General features: G+C 34.2%; 4 protein-coding genes across 4 annotated transcripts; 1 reads left to right on the top strand and 3 right to left on the bottom strand.

Moving 5' to 3' along the window:
* Nucleotides 1-2,057: 2,057 nt before the first annotated feature.
* Nucleotides 2,058-3,308, top strand: LOC108221295 (F-box protein At3g07870). Its single transcript, XM_017395183.1, has one exon. The coding sequence runs from the start codon at nt 2,058-2,060 to the stop codon at nt 3,306-3,308; it is 1,251 nt and encodes a 416-aa protein (XP_017250672.1).
* A 3,027-nt stretch (nt 3,309-6,335) lies between these two features.
* LOC108221066 (berberine bridge enzyme-like 8) lies at nt 6,336-8,140 on the bottom strand. The gene has a single exon (XM_017394967.2). The coding sequence runs from the start codon at nt 8,108-8,110 to the stop codon at nt 6,464-6,466; it is 1,647 nt and encodes a 548-aa protein (XP_017250456.1). The 5' UTR covers nt 8,111-8,140; the 3' UTR covers nt 6,336-6,463.
* Nucleotides 8,141-11,265: 3,125 nt separating this feature from the next.
* On the bottom strand, nt 11,266-13,167 carry LOC108222166 (berberine bridge enzyme-like 8). Its single transcript, XM_017396071.2, has one exon. It carries the CDS (start codon nt 13,145-13,147, stop codon nt 11,507-11,509), a length of 1,641 nt encoding a protein of 546 aa, XP_017251560.1. The 5' UTR covers nt 13,148-13,167; the 3' UTR covers nt 11,266-11,506.
* Nucleotides 13,168-16,587: 3,420 nt separating this feature from the next.
* On the bottom strand, nt 16,588-18,527 carry LOC108220517 (berberine bridge enzyme-like 25). The gene has a single exon (XM_017394310.2). It carries the CDS (start codon nt 18,485-18,487, stop codon nt 16,865-16,867), a length of 1,623 nt encoding a protein of 540 aa, XP_017249799.1. The 5' UTR covers nt 18,488-18,527; the 3' UTR covers nt 16,588-16,864.
* Nucleotides 18,528-19,229: the final 702 nt, after the last annotated feature.

The raw sequence follows: 19,229 nt of genomic DNA, 5'->3' as shown, positions 1-19,229 counted from the left end.
AAATTCTATATTTTTTTAAAAGAACACATAATAAATCATGTCAATATATGACTAACTATTTAAATACTTTTTAATAGATTCTTGATATAATTCAAGAAACAAATAATAGAAATTAATATATAATAAATATATCGAATATTAAAATAGCATAAATCTAATGTCATTAGCGAATTACTTAGTATAATCTTAATAATATTGATATGACACTTGGTAGAATATTAATAAAATTTATAATAGAATCTTAATGTATTTATTAGTATGATGTTTAGTAAAAACTTATGTTTGCTAAATTTATTATTTAATTGATTCCATTAAGTGTTTTATTAGGAATTAGTATATTCATTAAGATATGTGCAAAAATCATGTTAATTGATTGATTTTTTGAAATGTATGTCACATTAATTGATACTGAAAATTGAATTTTGGAAATAACATAAATAAAAGATATGCAAATATTCACAAGATTTTGTCCAAGATTGCCCTTCTATTTAGATATATTCTGATTGCAATTAAAAAAGGAATACCGTACAATGTACGTAATTAATCGATTTTCTTAAAACCTAGGTTTTCTCTCGAACCTCACTATATATATATATATATATATATATATATATATATATATATATATATATATATATATATATATATATATATATATATGGGTTCACTCCATACAGAACACTTTAAAAAAAGAACAACAAAGAATACTATCATAACACTTTATTTTTCATAAAAAATAATTTGTTAAGATTATAATTTCATAATTAAACACAAACCAAATATAATATATGAAATCTAACATCTAAACTAGATTGTGTGTGTGTGTGAGAGAGTTAAATTCCTTGGAGTCCTCATTTTAGTAGAGTCTTGGAGTCCTCATTTTAGTGGAGTCTTGGAGTCCTCATTTTTCAAAATTGGATAAAATATAATCTAGTGGTTTCAATTTTTTTTGTTCTATAATATTTTTATACATCCGACAAGCTGAAGATTATGTTCTTAATTAGATTATGTGTGTGTGAGTTAAATTTCTTGGAGTCCTCATTTTAGTGGAGTCTTGGAGTCCTCGTTTTTCAAAATTGGATAAAATATAATCTAGTGGTTTCAATTTTTTTTGTTCTATAATATTTTTATACATCCGACAAGCTGAAGATTATGTTCTTAATTAGATTATATGTGTGTGAGTTAAATTTCTTGGAGTCCTCATTTTAGTGGAGTCTTGGAGTCCTCATTTTTCAAAATTGGATAAAATATAATCTAGTGGTTTCAAAATTTATTTTTTTTGTTCTATAATATTTTATACATCCGACAAGCTGAAGATTATGTTCTACAACATGCATAAGAATTGCTTTTATAAATCGCAGGACACTATATTCTATATTATGTTTAATATGTCCTGCGATTTATAAAATTAATTGTTGTGCATATTGATTACGTTGTAGAACATAATCTTCACCTTGTTGGATTTAAAAATATTGCGCAACAAAAATAATTAAAATTGAAACCACTAGATTATTGGATATATTTTATCAAATTTGAAGAATGTGGACTCAAAGACTCCATTGAAATGAGGACTCTAAGAAACTTTACTCATATATATATATATATAGACACACACACACACACACACACATATATATACACATATATATTGTATATATATATGTAGTTATCTTTGTTATTTAAAATTCTTTAGTTTTCACTTATATTCGTGTGAGACATAACACGATGTGGGTATGGAAATTAACCCCTAGCACTTGTGTGACCAAGTATTGTATCCATATATATTAGGAATTCCTAATATTTTAAAAAATTGAGAATCCAACGCGTGGATCCAGGCCCATGTCGGTACCCGAGTCCGACTAACATATCAAACTATGTAACCCATATATCTGTTTTATTGTATTGCTTATTGTTTTTACAAAATCTGAAAAGATTGTTCGAGATTTTTAATTGATTAATAAAATCTAGATTTGACAAGATTTGTCCAATGTTTTATTTCAACATCAAGCACCTCATAAATTTTCCCCTTTAAACTTAACATATCACCTTCTTTCATTATGGCTCGCAAGAAAAGACGCACAAAGAAATCGATGAAGCAGCACAAGACGGAAGAATTTGGGAAAGAAATCACTCAGACAAGTTTGATTGACACTGTATCGGAGTCACTCGTTGCGAACATTATTGCAGGACTCCCAATTGCTTCTATATGTGCGTGGAGGTGCGTAGGTAAATTATTTCTTAAATTGATATCTGAAAATTGGTTTACAAAACTTTATGCTGAGATTTCCCCGTATATTACTGTTGTTGTTAACAATAATTTTGGGGTTCACTTAGTTGAGTTTGCAAAGGGATATTGTCAATTATATAAATCTGTTATCCAGATCAACAAAGCTAAAATTGCCGGCTCCTGTAAAGGCTTGATTCTTATTTTGGTTCCATGTGAAATTGGGGAATATTGGAGTCCTTTTATCTATTGTGCCCAATCTCATCTTTACCTTTGTAACCCAATTTTGGGGCAATATGTTCGCCTTCCAACACACAACAAAAAGAATTACAGTTGCCGTGGAAAAAGGACAGAAGTTTACGGGTTGGGTTTTAATACCATAACTGATAAGTATATGATTTTAAGAATTTCAACACCAGTAGACCCGCCACACCCGATTTATAAAAAAAGATCTGAGGCTGATGTCTTTATTATTGGGACTAATATTACATGGAAGCGAGTGGGTTATCTTCCATATCCAAGTTATCAAGAATCTCTTGGGGATACTATGAAAGGAGCGTTTCATTGGTTGTTTTATAACGAGATGAAAAATTTTACATCTTTGTATGCATTCAACATCGAGGACGAGCGAGACTATCTGATTCCCTTTCCCCTTAATATAGGTAACGGCAAGGTTAATATGAGTGTTGGGATATTGAACAATTGTTTGTGTTTGTTTGATAATTCACATCATGCTCATTTTGACATATGGTCGATGAAAGAGTATGGAGTTGGGGAGTCTTGGGTTTTAAAGTGTATTTTGACAGCCTCTATTCCTGCTGGCATATGTAAGTCAACACTTCACCCTCTAGTAGCTCTGAAAGATGATGGAATTATCATAAAGTCAGGAAGTGGTAACTTCTATATTTATGATCAGAAGAATATGAATTTCACCAGGTTTGAAATTGATAATGTGGAACTCTTAGCTGAATCTAACTATCTCGCAGTTCACTCATCAAACTTTTGTTCAGCCGATCTTATGTCAAACGGATGTGTGCTGGTCACGGAATTGGGTGCCAGATGTTCTGCGCGCATATCCAAGTGAACCTGTTAGTTAGTTGAGATAAGTCGATGAAATTTTAAAGCTAGCAGGCTGTATTTCTAGTTTCATTGAGCTACCTTTGCTACAATTATCTCTACATATGTCGGATTAATAATAATGTTAAGATATAATCTTTTTAAAAATGAAGATATTAAACTTCATTATTGTATTAATTTTTGAATGTCTTTCTCAATTTTCTACAACTTGCTTGTGGTCATCCTTAATATGCTAAAAATTAATTACTTTGACTTCATGTTCATTTTGTGTGGTTATGATGAATTTGGTATACGTAGATGTTATTTTACACCAACTATGAGAAGGATTGTAGAAGGGGGGGGTTGAATACAATCTTCTACAAATTTAAAAGATTCAAGAACAATACACTAAGAACACAATAAACAGAAAAACACCAAGTATTAAAAATACGGGTGGATTGAATGATCCACCCGTGAGATTTTATATAGAAGAATCTGTGGATTGTTTTACAATTCGCACAGCTGCTGGTTCATCACTCAAACAAGTTCTAACTCTCAGATTTTTCTCTCAAGTAATTTGAACAAGTTCAACTGATGCTACTAACTTGGTTATATACTCCAAGTTTTACAAAGCTTTTAGCTAGATTACAAAATGCACTCTAATCTAAAAACAATGCTGCACAACTTTGTCTTATGCATGCTTTCTGAGATGTCTTCATCTTTGACCATCATCTTGATTTGATCCAGATTGCACTGCATGAGATAAGTATGTTTCTGCTTCTTCTTTATTTTCCTAATTAGGCTTCCATGTCTATTTTAGTGTAATTCGATCCATGTGATTTGTCAGACTTAAGCTCTAGTCACTTTCAACTGCTCTTTGCTTCATCAGTTGAAGGTTCTGGTTGCTTTCAACTGCTATTGACTTTATCAGTTGAATGCCTGGCTCATCAGTTGAATGAATTACAAACTCCATCAGTTGAATGCTGTTCCAGTCTCATCAGTTGAATTCCTCAGCATTATCCGTTGAATACTTTGTCTTCAGTTGAATGCTTGATTTTCATCAGTTGAAACATCATCCAGTCTTTATCAGTTGAACAGTTACATCTCATCAGTTGAATATCCTTCACTTAGATAAAATTACATGGCATTGGATATTTACAATTAGCCATCCTATTCTACCCATCCGTTGATAATTCCCAAAGACAAGAAATGTAACAATTACAACTGAAATTTGATAAAGATTCTAAGTAAGACATGTTACAAAAATGTTTATGTTATCATCAAAAATTATTGATTCCTAACAGTAGATTACAAAGAGTGTCCGTAAATATATATTGATATTTTGTTCATGTTGACTTTCATTATATATATATATATATATATATATATATATATATATATATATATATATATATATATATATATATATATATATATATATATATATATAATTTTCACATATATTACTTAAGATTGTGTTAGAAAACATGTATCTTATTTCAAATTCATATATATGTGTGTGTGGGTACCGGCCCGTTAATTTAACATACTCAGTGATTGGCTTGTTAATCCAATAAATAGGAACTAAGGTAAGTTCAAAGTTGTTGATTATTTATTATGAAATATCTAATTTTAGATGTAACTGTCCATTGTTATTCATGTGGGCATTGTTAATTAAGATAACAATATTATTATTGTTATTATTTAAATAAATGAAACTTAAATGACTTTGACTACTAAAATCGGGTGTCTGTCAGAATGTCAGAATGTGAAGAATGTGAACGGCGTCAATTTTTTCCATATTCAATGTGTATATATTTAATGGTCACAAACATTAGACACATTAAAAACATTGAAAACACATACAAGAAACACTTAAAATAATTGTCACGATTCAATCAATTCTCTTTACTTTAGTTTGTGGTGTTGTACAATCCATAGTGTTTACAATTTAAAATAATAATTCGCTGAATTCTGTAAAGCTATTGACATATTTTCCTTTAACACCGGTGGAGAGATGTAGACATATAGTTTCTTTTAATAACACTGTTTGCAAAGCTGGCATCAGAATCTCTTTATAGCATATTTCAAAAAGGATAATGCTTACATACTTCAAAATTTGTTCTCAAATGACGTGGGAGACATATAGCTACTTTTAATTTTGTGAGAGTAAGCAATTGTCCATTGCCACTTGGATTTGGGAAAATAATCTGGGAACAGTTTTTGGAGACGGGGTGGCAATTTCGGGTAACGGATGGGGTTCGTGTCATCAATTGGGTCGATTTCGGGTCAAGATAAAATCACTTAAAATTGAATAAAACTGAAAATTGAAGTTACTAGAAATGAAATTCTAATTTCGGGTCATTTCGGGTTAATCAGGTGATTTTCGGGTCACTTTTTAGATTTTGTTTCAGTAAATCGAGTTGCGGGTTGGGTCGAGTTCGGGCCGTGTCTGATATTGCCACACGATTGGGGAATCTAACATTTTCCTCTCAAAAATAAATTTTTCTTCTCTGTGTATATGTTCATAATATTTATAATATATATTATGTGTATTTATATGTTTAATGTTTTGTTCTACTTCTATTTTGGTTTAAAAATTAGTTCATTTTTTACTCTATTTGTTATTGATCATTCTATTTGTTATTATTGTTTATGTTCATATTCTAAATATACTAATTACTAATATATTTTATAGCAAAATATAGGGACAGATATTTGAATTTGTGCTCTATTCGCCGAAAAAGGAAAGGATAACCTATCCCAAAGGTAACATCAGCCATATTCTTACCATCACTGATATTAAAATGTAGCGGGTGTTTGGCAGCCACGTTTAAGCCGGGTTTCTCGATTTATAAGTTATAAGCACTTATTTGTATCGTTTATGTAAAAAAATCAAGAAGCACTTATAAAAAGGTAGGAATGCTAGTTTTTGTTTAAGATCTTCTACTTATTTCCCAAACACTTTAATCACTTATAAGTCTTATCTTGCTTCTAACTTCTACTCCATTTATTTATTTCAAGCAAGAAGCAGTTATTTTAAACTCACCCAAACGGCCCGGTGTAATTACTGTTCTTGAATATCGAATGTGACACGTACACCAAACAAGAGCAAATATATGTGTATCAATAATATGCATGTTTTATTTAGTTAATAATCAAGCGGCAGTATGATCATCCAACTCACATATCTGAGACCATAGCCAGCGAAAAGGGAGGGATACTTTGCTCGTGCCTGAAGAAGTTTAGAGGATCAACCCGCGTCTTCACGCCAACCAGTCTCATAAAATTATTGTTGAAGTAGGACCTTCCCCATCTCCTGGCTGTGATATAATTGATAGGACCTCTTGCATTGTTCATTCCCAGATCAAGATCATTATAATTATAATACGCCCTTCGTGGATTCCTCGAAACATAAGGCCTCAAGTATCCGTATAAGCTTCTAATCCATTCAAGTTTCTGTGTTGTGTTCCCAACCCAAAGCACCCTCATGTAAACCATGTACAATGTTCCATTCCTATTCGGGAATGGAATCGCAGATTCCAGGTACTCGTCCAAAACTCCTCCGTATGGTGTAAAGACGAGAGTTGTTTCACCTGGTCCAACTTCTAGAAGCTTATCCCACAGCCCATTTATGCCTTGTTCAGATATAGGTTCTCTCACGAAATCTGATTTTCCTTTAAAAGGAATATCAGCTAAGAATGTTCTGTCAAGCAAATCTTCCGGAGTGGGAGCTTCGTCGAATAGTGGGAAAAATGAGCCCTGCATTATTGCTTGAATCCAACTGACATCTTGAATGTCCGACCTCAATAACCCTATCTCCGGTAAATTTTTATCAATAATTTTATATAATTCATCTGCTGGACCGAGATATGTACTCGTGAATGATAGCCGAACTGTTTTGTTATCTGGTCGAACACTTGTGTTGCTTATAGTTGTACTCATAAGGACTCTGAGATCAACTTCAACGGGTAGATTTCGCGCAACTGTTTGGAACGGGAGAATCATTTGCGTAGCGTTCTGTTCTAGTGTTCGAGAGATATTGAAAATCGCAACTGTTTCCGGAACTTCAACTAGATTCAGCTCCCAAGACAAAACAACTCCGAAGCTAGAACAGCCGCCACCTCTTAAAGCCCAAAAAAGATCCTCACCCATTGATTCTCTATCAAGAATATTTCCATAAACATCGACTATCCGAACGTTCAGAACATTGTCTGCAGCGAAACCATATTTACGACGCAGCACACCATATCCGCCACCACATATAAGTCCAGTAGCACCCACAGTAGACCAGACACCAGCAGGGAAAGCAAGCGTACCACTGGCTCTGTAAATCCAGTAGTAAACTTCACCCAGCGTAGCACCAGCGCCAATCGTGGCTGTTCTAGCAGTCGCATTAACACTAACATTTCGAAGATTAATCATATCGAGTAACACAAACGGAATATCATACGTGCTACTATACGAAAGACCCTCAAAATCATGGCCGCCGCTCCTAGTCCGAATCCTCAAGTGGTTCTGTTGGGCGCATCGAACCACAGCTTGGACTTGAGATTCGGATACTGGCGTCACAATGACTTGAGGCTGGAGCCGGTTCGAGTTATTAAGCCGAGGATTTCGTAGCGAAAATTCGTAAATTTGTTCGTATGAAGCATTGTTAGGAGAGTAGACGACATTAGCAATGGAGTCATTTGATTGAAAGATGAGGCACTGAATGAATGCCTGACCAGGATAATGTTCGGCAGCTGAAAATGAAAAGAGCAGATGAAATGAGCTGAGGAAAACAAGTGAAAAATGAGTTAGTGAAGTGGGAGCTCTGGCTGCCTTCATATTTATGACTTGTTTGTTGGTGGTGAGTTTCGATTTTCAACATTGTGTAAGGGGTCGCTATTTATAGTTGATCTAGGTGAGAAAAATATAAGCTGCCGAAGTTGGAGTTTTTCATACGTTTGTTTTTACTTTGTAGACGTGGTTAATTAGGACACTCTATCAATCAATACAAATTTTACTATACATTTTAGCTATATCAGACATTTATTTGGCATGTTTAGAAAATATATAAAATTTTAAGGGTCTTGTTCCCTGACAACTGATTGTCAGGGAACAGTTATGTAACACACTGCTTCCCAGTCGTTGGATCATCGATCCAACGGCTATGATAAAAGAAAAAATTTTAATCGATCCGCGTATATTTTCAGCGGAAGGCAACGGATCCGCGGTTATTTTACGCGGACTGACCTATACATACACTTCGACCTCCCTTCACCCTCTGTTCTTGCCCATCACTGCTGAGCCGCTGAGCTGGCGACGGAGATAGAAACGAAGCCGGAGTGGGTTAATCGTGTGTGTATATATTGATGTGATTATGGTTGACTACTTGAAAACGGAGGCTGTTAATGGCGGTGGTTTGCGTTGATTTCGCGGCGGTGATATATTGCTGGAGCTGTGGGTAACGTAATGGGGCTGAAAGAAGGATGAAGTGGGTTCAAAGCTTGTAGTCACGATTGATTGGGGGTTGAACAGCGGCGCAATCGGTGGTGGCGAGTTGGTGTCGCAGGACAGCTTGCAGCGAGAGATGTGTTTGGATCTTGGAGCTCTGATGTATCCGCGTAAAAATAACGCGGAGCCCCCAGCTATCCGCGTATAATATGCGCGGAACGTTAAAAAAATTTCTTTTTGTCTCAGCCGTTGGATCGTCGATCCAACGGCTGAGAAACAGATTGTTACATAACTGTTCCCTGACAATCAGTTGTCAGGGAACAGGACCCAAATTTTAAACACTTCAATCATTCACAAATTAGTAAAAAAAATATAAAAAATCATATTTGATCTGTTATATTTGTTGAATCAATGTACTTTTTATGTGTAATTTTACTTGATCAGAATTATACATAACCTCCTTGAAACACATGTCTTCCCTCTTAGAAATTTTTTTACAATACGAGTATAGCTAATGATTGTAGATAACTATGTTACAAATCTCCCTTGAAGATGCTCTTAATCATATTATCTGTTTGTCAAAAAATTATATAATTTGATTTAAAATATATATTCTTGAAATATTTTTTTTTGAGAGATAGAATATGTGTTTGAAAATAATATTTCCAGAAAAAACATTTATAAAAAATATTTTCCATCGTTTGACGACAAGAAAATATAATGAAAATCTGTAACATGTTAATTTAGAATCCAATTCAAGATTTTCTTTGAGGACAATGGGATTAGATTATTTCATCATTCAAAATAATGAAGTCGTTTTCCAAGTATTTATCTTACTTTTTAAACTATATATATGTTTCTATTAATCCTCAATGTTTGATGGTGTTACTGATACCACCTCAATATTTAAACTCGGATAATTCAACCTTCCAAATATTCGATATGTTTCAATATGAAGTCAAAATACAGTACAGTATGTAATTCAGGTTAAACTTGACAATTATTAACGAAGATATAATTTGCTCATTACTTTTAACCTCTAAAAATAGTTTGCTTGTTTTTTTAATCACCGAAGAATACAGTGTATTTTAACTTTTTAAACCTCACGAGCATGAAATGTCACTTTTGTCCATCCGTTATATATCTTTTTTGATATTAGGGCTAATTGGAATAATTAGAATGTTGAATTGGCCGAGTTAAAATATTAAAATAACATTAGTATACTTCCAAACATTAAGGATTAAGAAAGCATTAGATCCTTGTAAAAAAAAAAAAAAAACATTAGATCTATTTTTCAAAGATATTTCTTTGCCAAAATATTCCGTATTTCAGGAAAGGAAAACATCAAATAAATATTTAATTTCATGTGCTTGTTACTTTGTTTTTTTTTAATACAAAGTATAGATAAAATCATCCGTAAAATATATTTCGCGACAAATATAACCAAAATTTTAAAATAATACTCCCTCCGTCCCACCAGGTTTTTTACGTTACTTTTTGGCACCCATTTTAAAACTCTTATAAAGTATACTTACATTATATATAACTGTTTTTAAAAAATCATGAAAAAAAGTTTGATGTCTAAACTTTTATTCAGAAAAAAATAATTTTAAAAAATATTATTGACATATCCTTTATAAGAGCCTCAAAATGCGTGCAAACAGTGAATGTAAACTATCTGATGGGACGGAGGGAGTAAGTATATTATTAACTGCATGACCTAATTTCTACGTCAGAAGTTATTGTACATAGAACATTCTTGATGAACAACGGTGGCTTTAGGTGTTGGAAGAAGTGCGCTCTGCAACTTTTGATTTCAGGACGGCTTCTCATTTGAATCCATTATTTATTATATTAAAAAATCAACTTCTTCTCACTATTCAGCCGAATTTTTTTTGAAAAAAGAAGGAAAGACGAGGAAAAACTACATATGAAAAAAGAGAGTTGGCACTGAAAACTCACGGTTCTCTTTTCTCTTTTAAACTTCTATATTTACGATATTTTTGGGATAATGTAATTTAAGATATAAAATTAGACAATTAATTAATAAGTAATGATATTGTGAAATTATTAAATAATTTTTTGAGAATATCGTTCTGATTGTCTTAAAAGAAGTGACTTAAGTAAAAGTGAGGAGTAAATTAATAAATATAAGTTATTAATATGTGTAGAAAAGAAGTAGAAGTTGTAAAGAAAATCTAGTATTTTCTACTTTCAAGTTATTTCTCATGATTTCTTATTGCTTCTACTTCCGTCGTCCAAACTGAGGCAGAATATTGGAGTACATTTTTCTTTTAATTTATATATATTTAAAGAGTGCTTCCTGGTTAATTTACTTAATGGCGAAATGATTTAATGTTATCATTATTCATTAAGTGCTAGTTTGATTAACCACGGAAATGGAAAGTTGTTTCCAATATAATTTGAAATTATTATTGCAAATCATAATAAATCAGCAGATAATATTTGTGTTTGGTTTAAGTGCAAGTAACAAGGCGTAATGAGTAACTAGTTTCTCATGTTTTGTGAGCATCCACAACCACAACTCCATGAAAATTACGGTTCCTTTACTTTTGTTAAACAAATAGACAAATAGTCTTAATTTTATATATTTTCTAGAAATTTGAACTTGCTGTTATTTAAATGTCAACTAAACCACCTATATAATCTATGCGCAATCTTAGTTAAGAAACGCTGATGCATTTGGATCTGAATGAAGTAGATATTGTGATGGTCGAAATCGATATGTTTTATTTAGTAATTGAATCTGGAATATTATCATCTGCATCACATATCTGAGAACATAGCGAGCGAAAAGGGAGGGATACTTTGCTCGTGTCGGAAGAAGTTTAGAGGATCAACCTGCGTCTTCACAGCAACCAATCTCATAAAATTATTGTTGAAGTAGGATCTTCCCCATCTACTAGCATTGAAATAGTTGATTGGACCTATTGCATTGTTCAATCCCAGATCAAGATCATTATAGTTATAATACGCTCTTCGTGGATTGCTCGAAACATAAGGCCTCAAGTATTCGTATAAGCTTCTAATCCATTCAAGTTTCTGTGTTGTGTTCCCAACCCAAAGCACCCTCATGTAAACCATGTACAATGTTCCATTCCTATTCGGGAATGGAATAGCTGATTCCGGATACTCGTCCAGAACTCCTCCGTATGGTGTAAAGATAACGGTTGTGTCGCCCGGTTCAACCTCTAGAAGCTTATCCCACAGCCCATTTATGCCCTGTTCTGAAATAGGCGCTCTCACGAAATCCGATTTTGCTTTAGTAGGAATATCAGCTAAGAATGTTCTGTCAAGCAAATCTTCCGGAGTGGGAGCTTCGTCGAATAGGGGAAAAAATGAGCCAATCATTACAGCTTGAATCCAAGTGACATCTTGAACGTCTGATCTCAATAGCCCTATCTCGGGTAGACTTGTATTAACGATCCGATATAGTTCATCTGCTGGACCAAGATATACACTTGTGAATGTTAGCTGAACTGTTTTGTTATCGGGTCGAGCACTCGTGTTGCTTAAAATTGTACTAATACGGACTCTAAGATCAACTTCATAAGGTAGGTTCCGCGCAACTGTTTGAAACGGAAGGATCATTTGCGTAGCGTTCTGTTCTAATGTTCGAAAAATATTGAAAATCGCAACTGTTTGAGGAACTTCAACTAAATTGAGCTCCCATGACAAAACAACACCGAAGCTGGAACAACTACCGCCTCTAAGAGCCCAAAAAAGATCTTCACCCATTGATTCTCTATCAAGAATGTTTCCATAAACATCGACAATCCGAACGTTGAGGACATTGTCTGCAGCGAAACCATATTTACGACGCAGCACACCATATCCGCCACCACAAATAAGTCCAGTAGCTCCCACAGTAGACCAGACACCAGCAGGGAACGCAAGCGTACCGCTTGCTCTGTAAATCCAGTAGTAAACTTCACCCAGCGTAGCACCAGCGCCAATCGTGGCTGTTCTAGCCGTAGCATTAACACTAACATTTCGAAGATTAATCATATCGAGTAACACAAACGGAATATCATACGTGCTACTATACGAAAGACCCTCAAAATCATGGCCACCACTCCTAGTCCGAATCCTCAAGTGGTTCTGCTGCGCGCATCGAACCACGGCTTGGACTTGGGATTCGGATACTGGCGTGACAATGACTTGAGGCTTCAGCCTGTCGGAGTTATTAAACCGGGGATTTCTCAGAGAGAATTCGTATATGGGCTCGTAAGAAGCATTGTTAGGGGTGTACGTGACATTCGTAACTGATGCATTAGTTCGAAAAATGAGGCACTCGATGAATGCCTGGCCAGGATAATCTTCGGCAGTTGACAAAGGAAGGAGCAGAAGAACTGATACGAGGAAAACAAGTGAAGAATAAGTTATGGAAAAACTGGTTTCCTTCATGTCTATGATTTGTTTGTTTGTGGTATGTTATGATTTTCAACCTTATGTTAATAGTCGCTATATATAGTTGTATTTTTAGTGAGAAATGATTAGAAGCTATGGTTGATATTGTTGATACGTTTGTTTTTACTTCTAACATGGATGATACGTGGTAAATTAGAATACTCTATGAATACATTTTATTCGTGTAAATCATTCTCAAAATTTTATGCATGCTCTAGAGTACATATGTGACAATCTTTGTGCCCGAGATACATTACCACTTTGATATTACCAGTTGATTTTGACCTTTTCTAATTAAGTTTATTATCTTGTAATTAAGATTTGTATATAATATATAACATCACTATAACTTATTGCAAAAAAATATGAACGAAAAGTATATTTAATATTTTTTTTAATATTTATTTTTAGTTTTTTAAATATTGAAAAAAGTATTATGTTTCAATTCGACTATAAAGAGTAAAAAATAAACCAATAATTTGAATAGGATGAAACAGACTTGAAGACATTCGAATTAATCTAAAAATATCAAATTTAATTCACTTTTTGATCTGACGAATTATATCGAGATAATAACAGAATTGGATTCAAAATATTTATTTTTGACAACTAAAAAGCCATTTGATATTACAATCGAAGCTGGGTTTGTGAATCATTTATAGTTGTCTGTGATCCTACTGCTTCTAGGCATTGTAGAGATACGGAGAATCTTTGGAAAAATTATATAGTTTAGAGATGAATAGCGTCTCTAATTTGCTTTCGAAGAAATTAAATCCATCGTAAAATAAATAGAAATTATTTTTTTGAAAATAAAAAAAAATAGAAGTTGTTTTGTTTTGTTCCTATGAAAGTTTAATTTGCATCACAAAACAAATGTATCAATCAACTGCACCCAAAGGTGAGCATCATCGAGAAGAAGATGAGCAACTGGTCGATCGGTATTCCATGCAAACTTGCCAACGATAACACTTGGATTTGGATTTCTTGTACGATTATCAATTTATCAACAAAGTTATAATGGATTAAAAGTCCCAAATTTGCTCATATGTTATTATCAGATTAGTTGTAACCATATCTAGTACATCAATCCCCACATAAATAAATTCGTGTTTCATCAGATTACTTTCGTTTGTGCCGGGAGCTGGTTGAATGTACCCTGGCCAATCCACCAACCAGTAATAATTTATAATACTGTAACTAGTTGAGGGTGTTTCTGGTACCCCTGTCAATAATTGTTAATATACAGGACTCTTTGACTTTTTCTGGGCTACGTTGTAACGTTGTTTGCATATTTGGATGAATTATGCAGAGATGACATCGTGACATCGTGTATATGTATGTGATAACTTGTGAAAGTCTCCTTGACTACAATCTTGTAAGAATAAGTCTTCTGTTATCTAACTACAGTAAGGATGGAAATTATATTTTATTAGGTCTTATACTTTTTGTGTACTAAAATTTTGAAGGCAGAAGCTAGAGGCCAGAAATATATACGGATATGGCATTTTAGATTTTATTAAATAATAGTAACATCCCAACACAAGTGGCTCTATCACTACACAAGATGAAACAACCTATGAAATCAGCGAGGGTTGCTAGTCCTCGCAGCTGGTGGTATATATCTGAAACTTTTATCCAGCCCAGCACACCTATAAATACTCGATCTAAACTCTCTCGGCGCGCCAAGTTGAGATTTCTCTACAAAATCACTGGAAATGGGAGACTTGTCAATTGTCATCCTTGTTCATTTCAAATTTTTAAAATTTTGTTAGCGATTAAAAAACAAGTTATTTTTTCTCTTACCCGGTTTTTAGAAAGTTTGAATTACTTTTTTTTTGTCAGGGGAAAGTTTGAATTACATTTAAATAAGTTAAAGCACTTATATTTGTTATAGGTTCAAATTCAATTTTTTCATATTGAGTTTGAACATCTCTAGCTGTTTGCGTAATTCACTTAAACTGAATTCCAAATTTTGATAAAAAAAAATAGGAAAATATACTTTCGAATATGAATATAAAATACATACAACTAACAAAAAATATATGAGTTCAGGGGCTCGTGGGTTTACCCGGTGCGCACCCGAAGGGTAGCGGCTGCGGGTTCCTACGTTAAAAAAAATACATGTATTTATTAAAAAAAATTGTACGATATTAAAGTAATTGATAACTCAAATTTGCTTGAATATTGTGAATCTGAATTAATTCTGGATTAAAATAGCATATATAAACAAACATAAATACCTGAATGCAGCTTATATATATATAGAAGTTGCACTAAACTGGCTCTTATAAGGGCATCTCCAACCGTGATCCAAAAATCCAATTTTGGGGCAGTTCTGTCCCAAATCGCTCCAACCGTGGACTAAAAAGTGATCCAAATTTGGATCAGTGAATAGTACTGGTCCAAATTTGGATCACTACTATTCACTGATCCAAATTTTTTAACATTAAAATATTATACTTTTATTATTTGATGATTTTGTTAATTAATGTTATTAAAGATAGATTAATTAAGATTAGAATATAAATAAAACAACGATTAATTATAAAATAAAATTTCAAAATAAATAAAATTTCAAAATACATAAAATTTCAACAGTTTATCAATCGATACAGAAAAATCAAAGATAAATATTGTCCATCTTGAACTTCGAAATGCACTAATTGAGCATTTGTGGGGAAAAGTATACTAATTCTGAGAATTAATATTTTAATGCAATATTTTAATATTATTAATTTATTTATTTTTATGTACCGTTTAACTTTTTCAAATTATTTTGTAATATTTTATCTTTATCTAGTCATTAATTATATTATTATAATTAACGATGAAATTAGTTAATCATTTTCTAAAATATTTAAAATCAAAGGATATAAATATTTTAAGGATGGATGAATTTGGATCTATATTTGGATCAAATGGTTGGAATAGGATTTAGATCCCGCCATAAATTTGGATCATTTGATGATCCAAATTTGGATTTATGGTTGGAGTTTGGCATAATGGATTTTGGGTAAAGAATTGCCACCCTTGGCATATATTCCTGACATGCCCAATTAATTTACATATTCAGTAGTGCAATTTTTCCGCGTTAATTTAAAAAGAATTGTCTGACCTTGAAATAAGAAAAAACTTTATATACTCGCATCTACTTGCGCGCTAAACTTTAATAAAAGTGCTGCATGTACGAGCTGAACTAGATTCATATATAAAGTTAAAACAAACTATAAGTAATTCAGAATATTTAATAGCCAACTGCCCTCTAGAATAATATAGCGAGTAATAAAGAGTGGAGGTGATCATGCACCGCCAAAAAAACAACTATTTTAAAGAATCGAGCAGGTAACCAAACTACTAATAATTTTATTGACACTTGACCCGGTTATTAAACATTAAAAAGTAAAAAAAGGTAAAAGAAACAGTACTATGCGCAGAGATTGAAATGAGGGGTGTGCATGTAATAATTGAGGACGAAAAATTACATTATTTGAAATTAAAGGTGAAGGATCATCATTCATCAACCAACATAATGATCCTTATTCAAAAAAAAAAAAAAAAAAAAAAAACCCAACATAATGATCCAAAGCAGATACAGAAAAGCAACAAAAACGATCTAGCTACTAGCTAGACATGCATGCAGCCATGCCGTAGCTTAATTCTAATAATTATTAATCTCGAGTGATTATAACGAAGAAATCAGCACGTGCGTGTGGATCACATGTCTTGTATGAGTGAAAACGTAGGCACGGTTTGCTCATGTCTGAAGAAGTTAACAGGATCAACCAATGTCTTGATCGCAATCAATCTATTGAAGTTGTTGTTGAAGTAGCTTCTCCCCCATCTACGTGCAGCAATGTTGCTGATCATTCCAGTTGCAGGATTCGCACCGAGATCCAGATCGTCGTAATTATAATAAGCTCTTCGCGGGTTGCTTGAGACATATGGAGTCAGGTAGTCATGTAAGCTTCGAATCCATTCGAGTTTCTGTGTAGTGTTTCCGACCCAAAGCACTCTCGCGTAGATCATGAACAATGTTCCGGCTCTGTTCGGGAATGGAATGGTTGATTCCGGGTAGCTGTCGAGTACTCCTCCGTATGGAGTGAAGATAACCGTGGTCTCCCCTTCTCCAACTTCAAGAAGCTTGTCCCATAAGCCGTTAAGGCCTGGAACGGAGATCGGGGATCGGACAAAGTCGGACTTGGCTTTGGTGGGAATATCGGCTAGGAATGTTCTGTCGAGGAAATTCTCGGGAGTGTAGTTGGCGGAGAAGAAGGGGAAGAATGAAGACTGCATTAAAGCTTCGATCCATGTCACTTCTTGGAGCTCGGATCTCTGTATTCTTAGTTGCGGCAGCCTGGAATCGAAAATGGCGAGAGCTTCCTCAGCTGAACCGAGGTATGAGCCAGTAAAGCCGAGTTGAACTACGAGACCATCGGCTCGAGTACTCGCGTTGTTTCTGACTGTACTGATTCGGCACCTGATGTCCAATTCATTGGGAAGAACCGGAGCAATTGTTTGGAACGGATACATAATTTCAGTCTGCCTTTCTTCCCTAGTCACCGTAAATATCGTAAGTTTCGATGGTACATCGACTAAATTTAGCTTCCACGACAAAATGACTCCGAAGCTAGAACAACTCCCCCCACGAATGGCCCAGAAGAGATCTTCTCCCATTCCTTTTCTGTCAAGAATATTGCCACGCACGTCAACAATACGTGCATCCAGCACATTATCAGCTGCGAAACCATACTTTCGTCGTAAAGGACCGTATCCGCCACCGCAAATAAGTCCAGTGGCGCCAACAGTGGACCAAACCCCGGCTGGAAAAGCCAGAGTGCCGCTTGCTCGGTTGATCCAGTAATAGACCTCTCCCAGAGTCGCTCCTGCTTGCACAATTGCGGTCTTTGCTACCGGATCGGCTATGACAGACCGAAGATTGATCATGTCAAGTAGCACGAATGGACGAGTATACGTGCTACTATACGAAAGACCCTCGAAGTCATGACCTCCGCTTCTTGTTCGGATCTGCATGTCATTTTTCCTCGCGCAAATGACCACAGCTTGGACTTGTGATTCGGCTGAAGGAGTGACGATGACAGCGGGGCTAAGCCGGCCGGATGCATTAAGAAATCTTGGGTTTCTGGCGGAGAAAGAGTAGATATCAGTGTAGGAGGAATTAGCAGAGGTGAAGGTGAGCTGATTAATATGATCTGTTGTGCTTGATCTAAGGCATCTAAGGAAACCAGTAGGATTAGGGGACTCAAGCCATTCTAATTCTAAAGAAGAACAGATTGTGACGACAGAAAGAAAGAAGAGAAAATGCAAGGCAGTCTTCATTGTTGTTGTTTCCCTGTGGATTGATATGAATTGTACATCAACAAGGGGGTTTATTTATAGGGTTTTGAAGTAGTGTTAAAAGACCACAAGACCCATATATAGGGCTGTTCACGAACCGAGCCGAGCCGAGTTTTAATTTTTTTTCTGACGAGTCGAACCGAGCCGAGCTTTTTTATCGAACAAAAATTGTGTTCAAGCTCGGCTCGTTAACTAACGAGCCGAACACGAGCTTGTTCGCGAACAAATACAAGCCGAGTCGAGTCGAGTCGAGCCGAGCCAGAAAAAATTAAAGACAAACCGCTAGTTGACTCTTAAAATAGCTAACCAAATAATTTTAATTTTTTTGAAACTTTGTTTATATCACTAAAATGTATATATGTTAACATCCATACGGTTGGATCGGTAAGAAATATTTTTTAAAATATTGAAACACTATATTAGGATTAAACACTAGTTAGCGGTACTAGTTAACCTTTTACTTGACTGTTAAAATAGCAAACCATATAAAATTATTATTTTCCGAAATTTTGGTTACATCACTAAAATATATATATATATATATATATATATATATATTATAATTATATGTTGAATTCTGAGTTCAATAACATATATAAATTATAAAAAAAAACCCAAAAATTTTGCATTTTTTCGAGCTTTAACGAGCCGAGCGAGCTCGAGTCGAGCTCGAGCCGAGCTCGAGTCGAGCTCGAGCCGAGCTCGAGCCGAACATACTAAAAGC

Source organism: Daucus carota, chromosome 5 (assembly GCF_001625215.2).
Source record: "Daucus carota subsp. sativus chromosome 5, DH1 v3.0, whole genome shotgun sequence".
Classification (NCBI taxonomy): domain Eukaryota; kingdom Viridiplantae; phylum Streptophyta; class Magnoliopsida; order Apiales; family Apiaceae; genus Daucus; species Daucus carota.
Note: the sequence above shows the minus strand (reverse complement) of the source record. Positions and strands in the feature narration are given on the sequence as shown.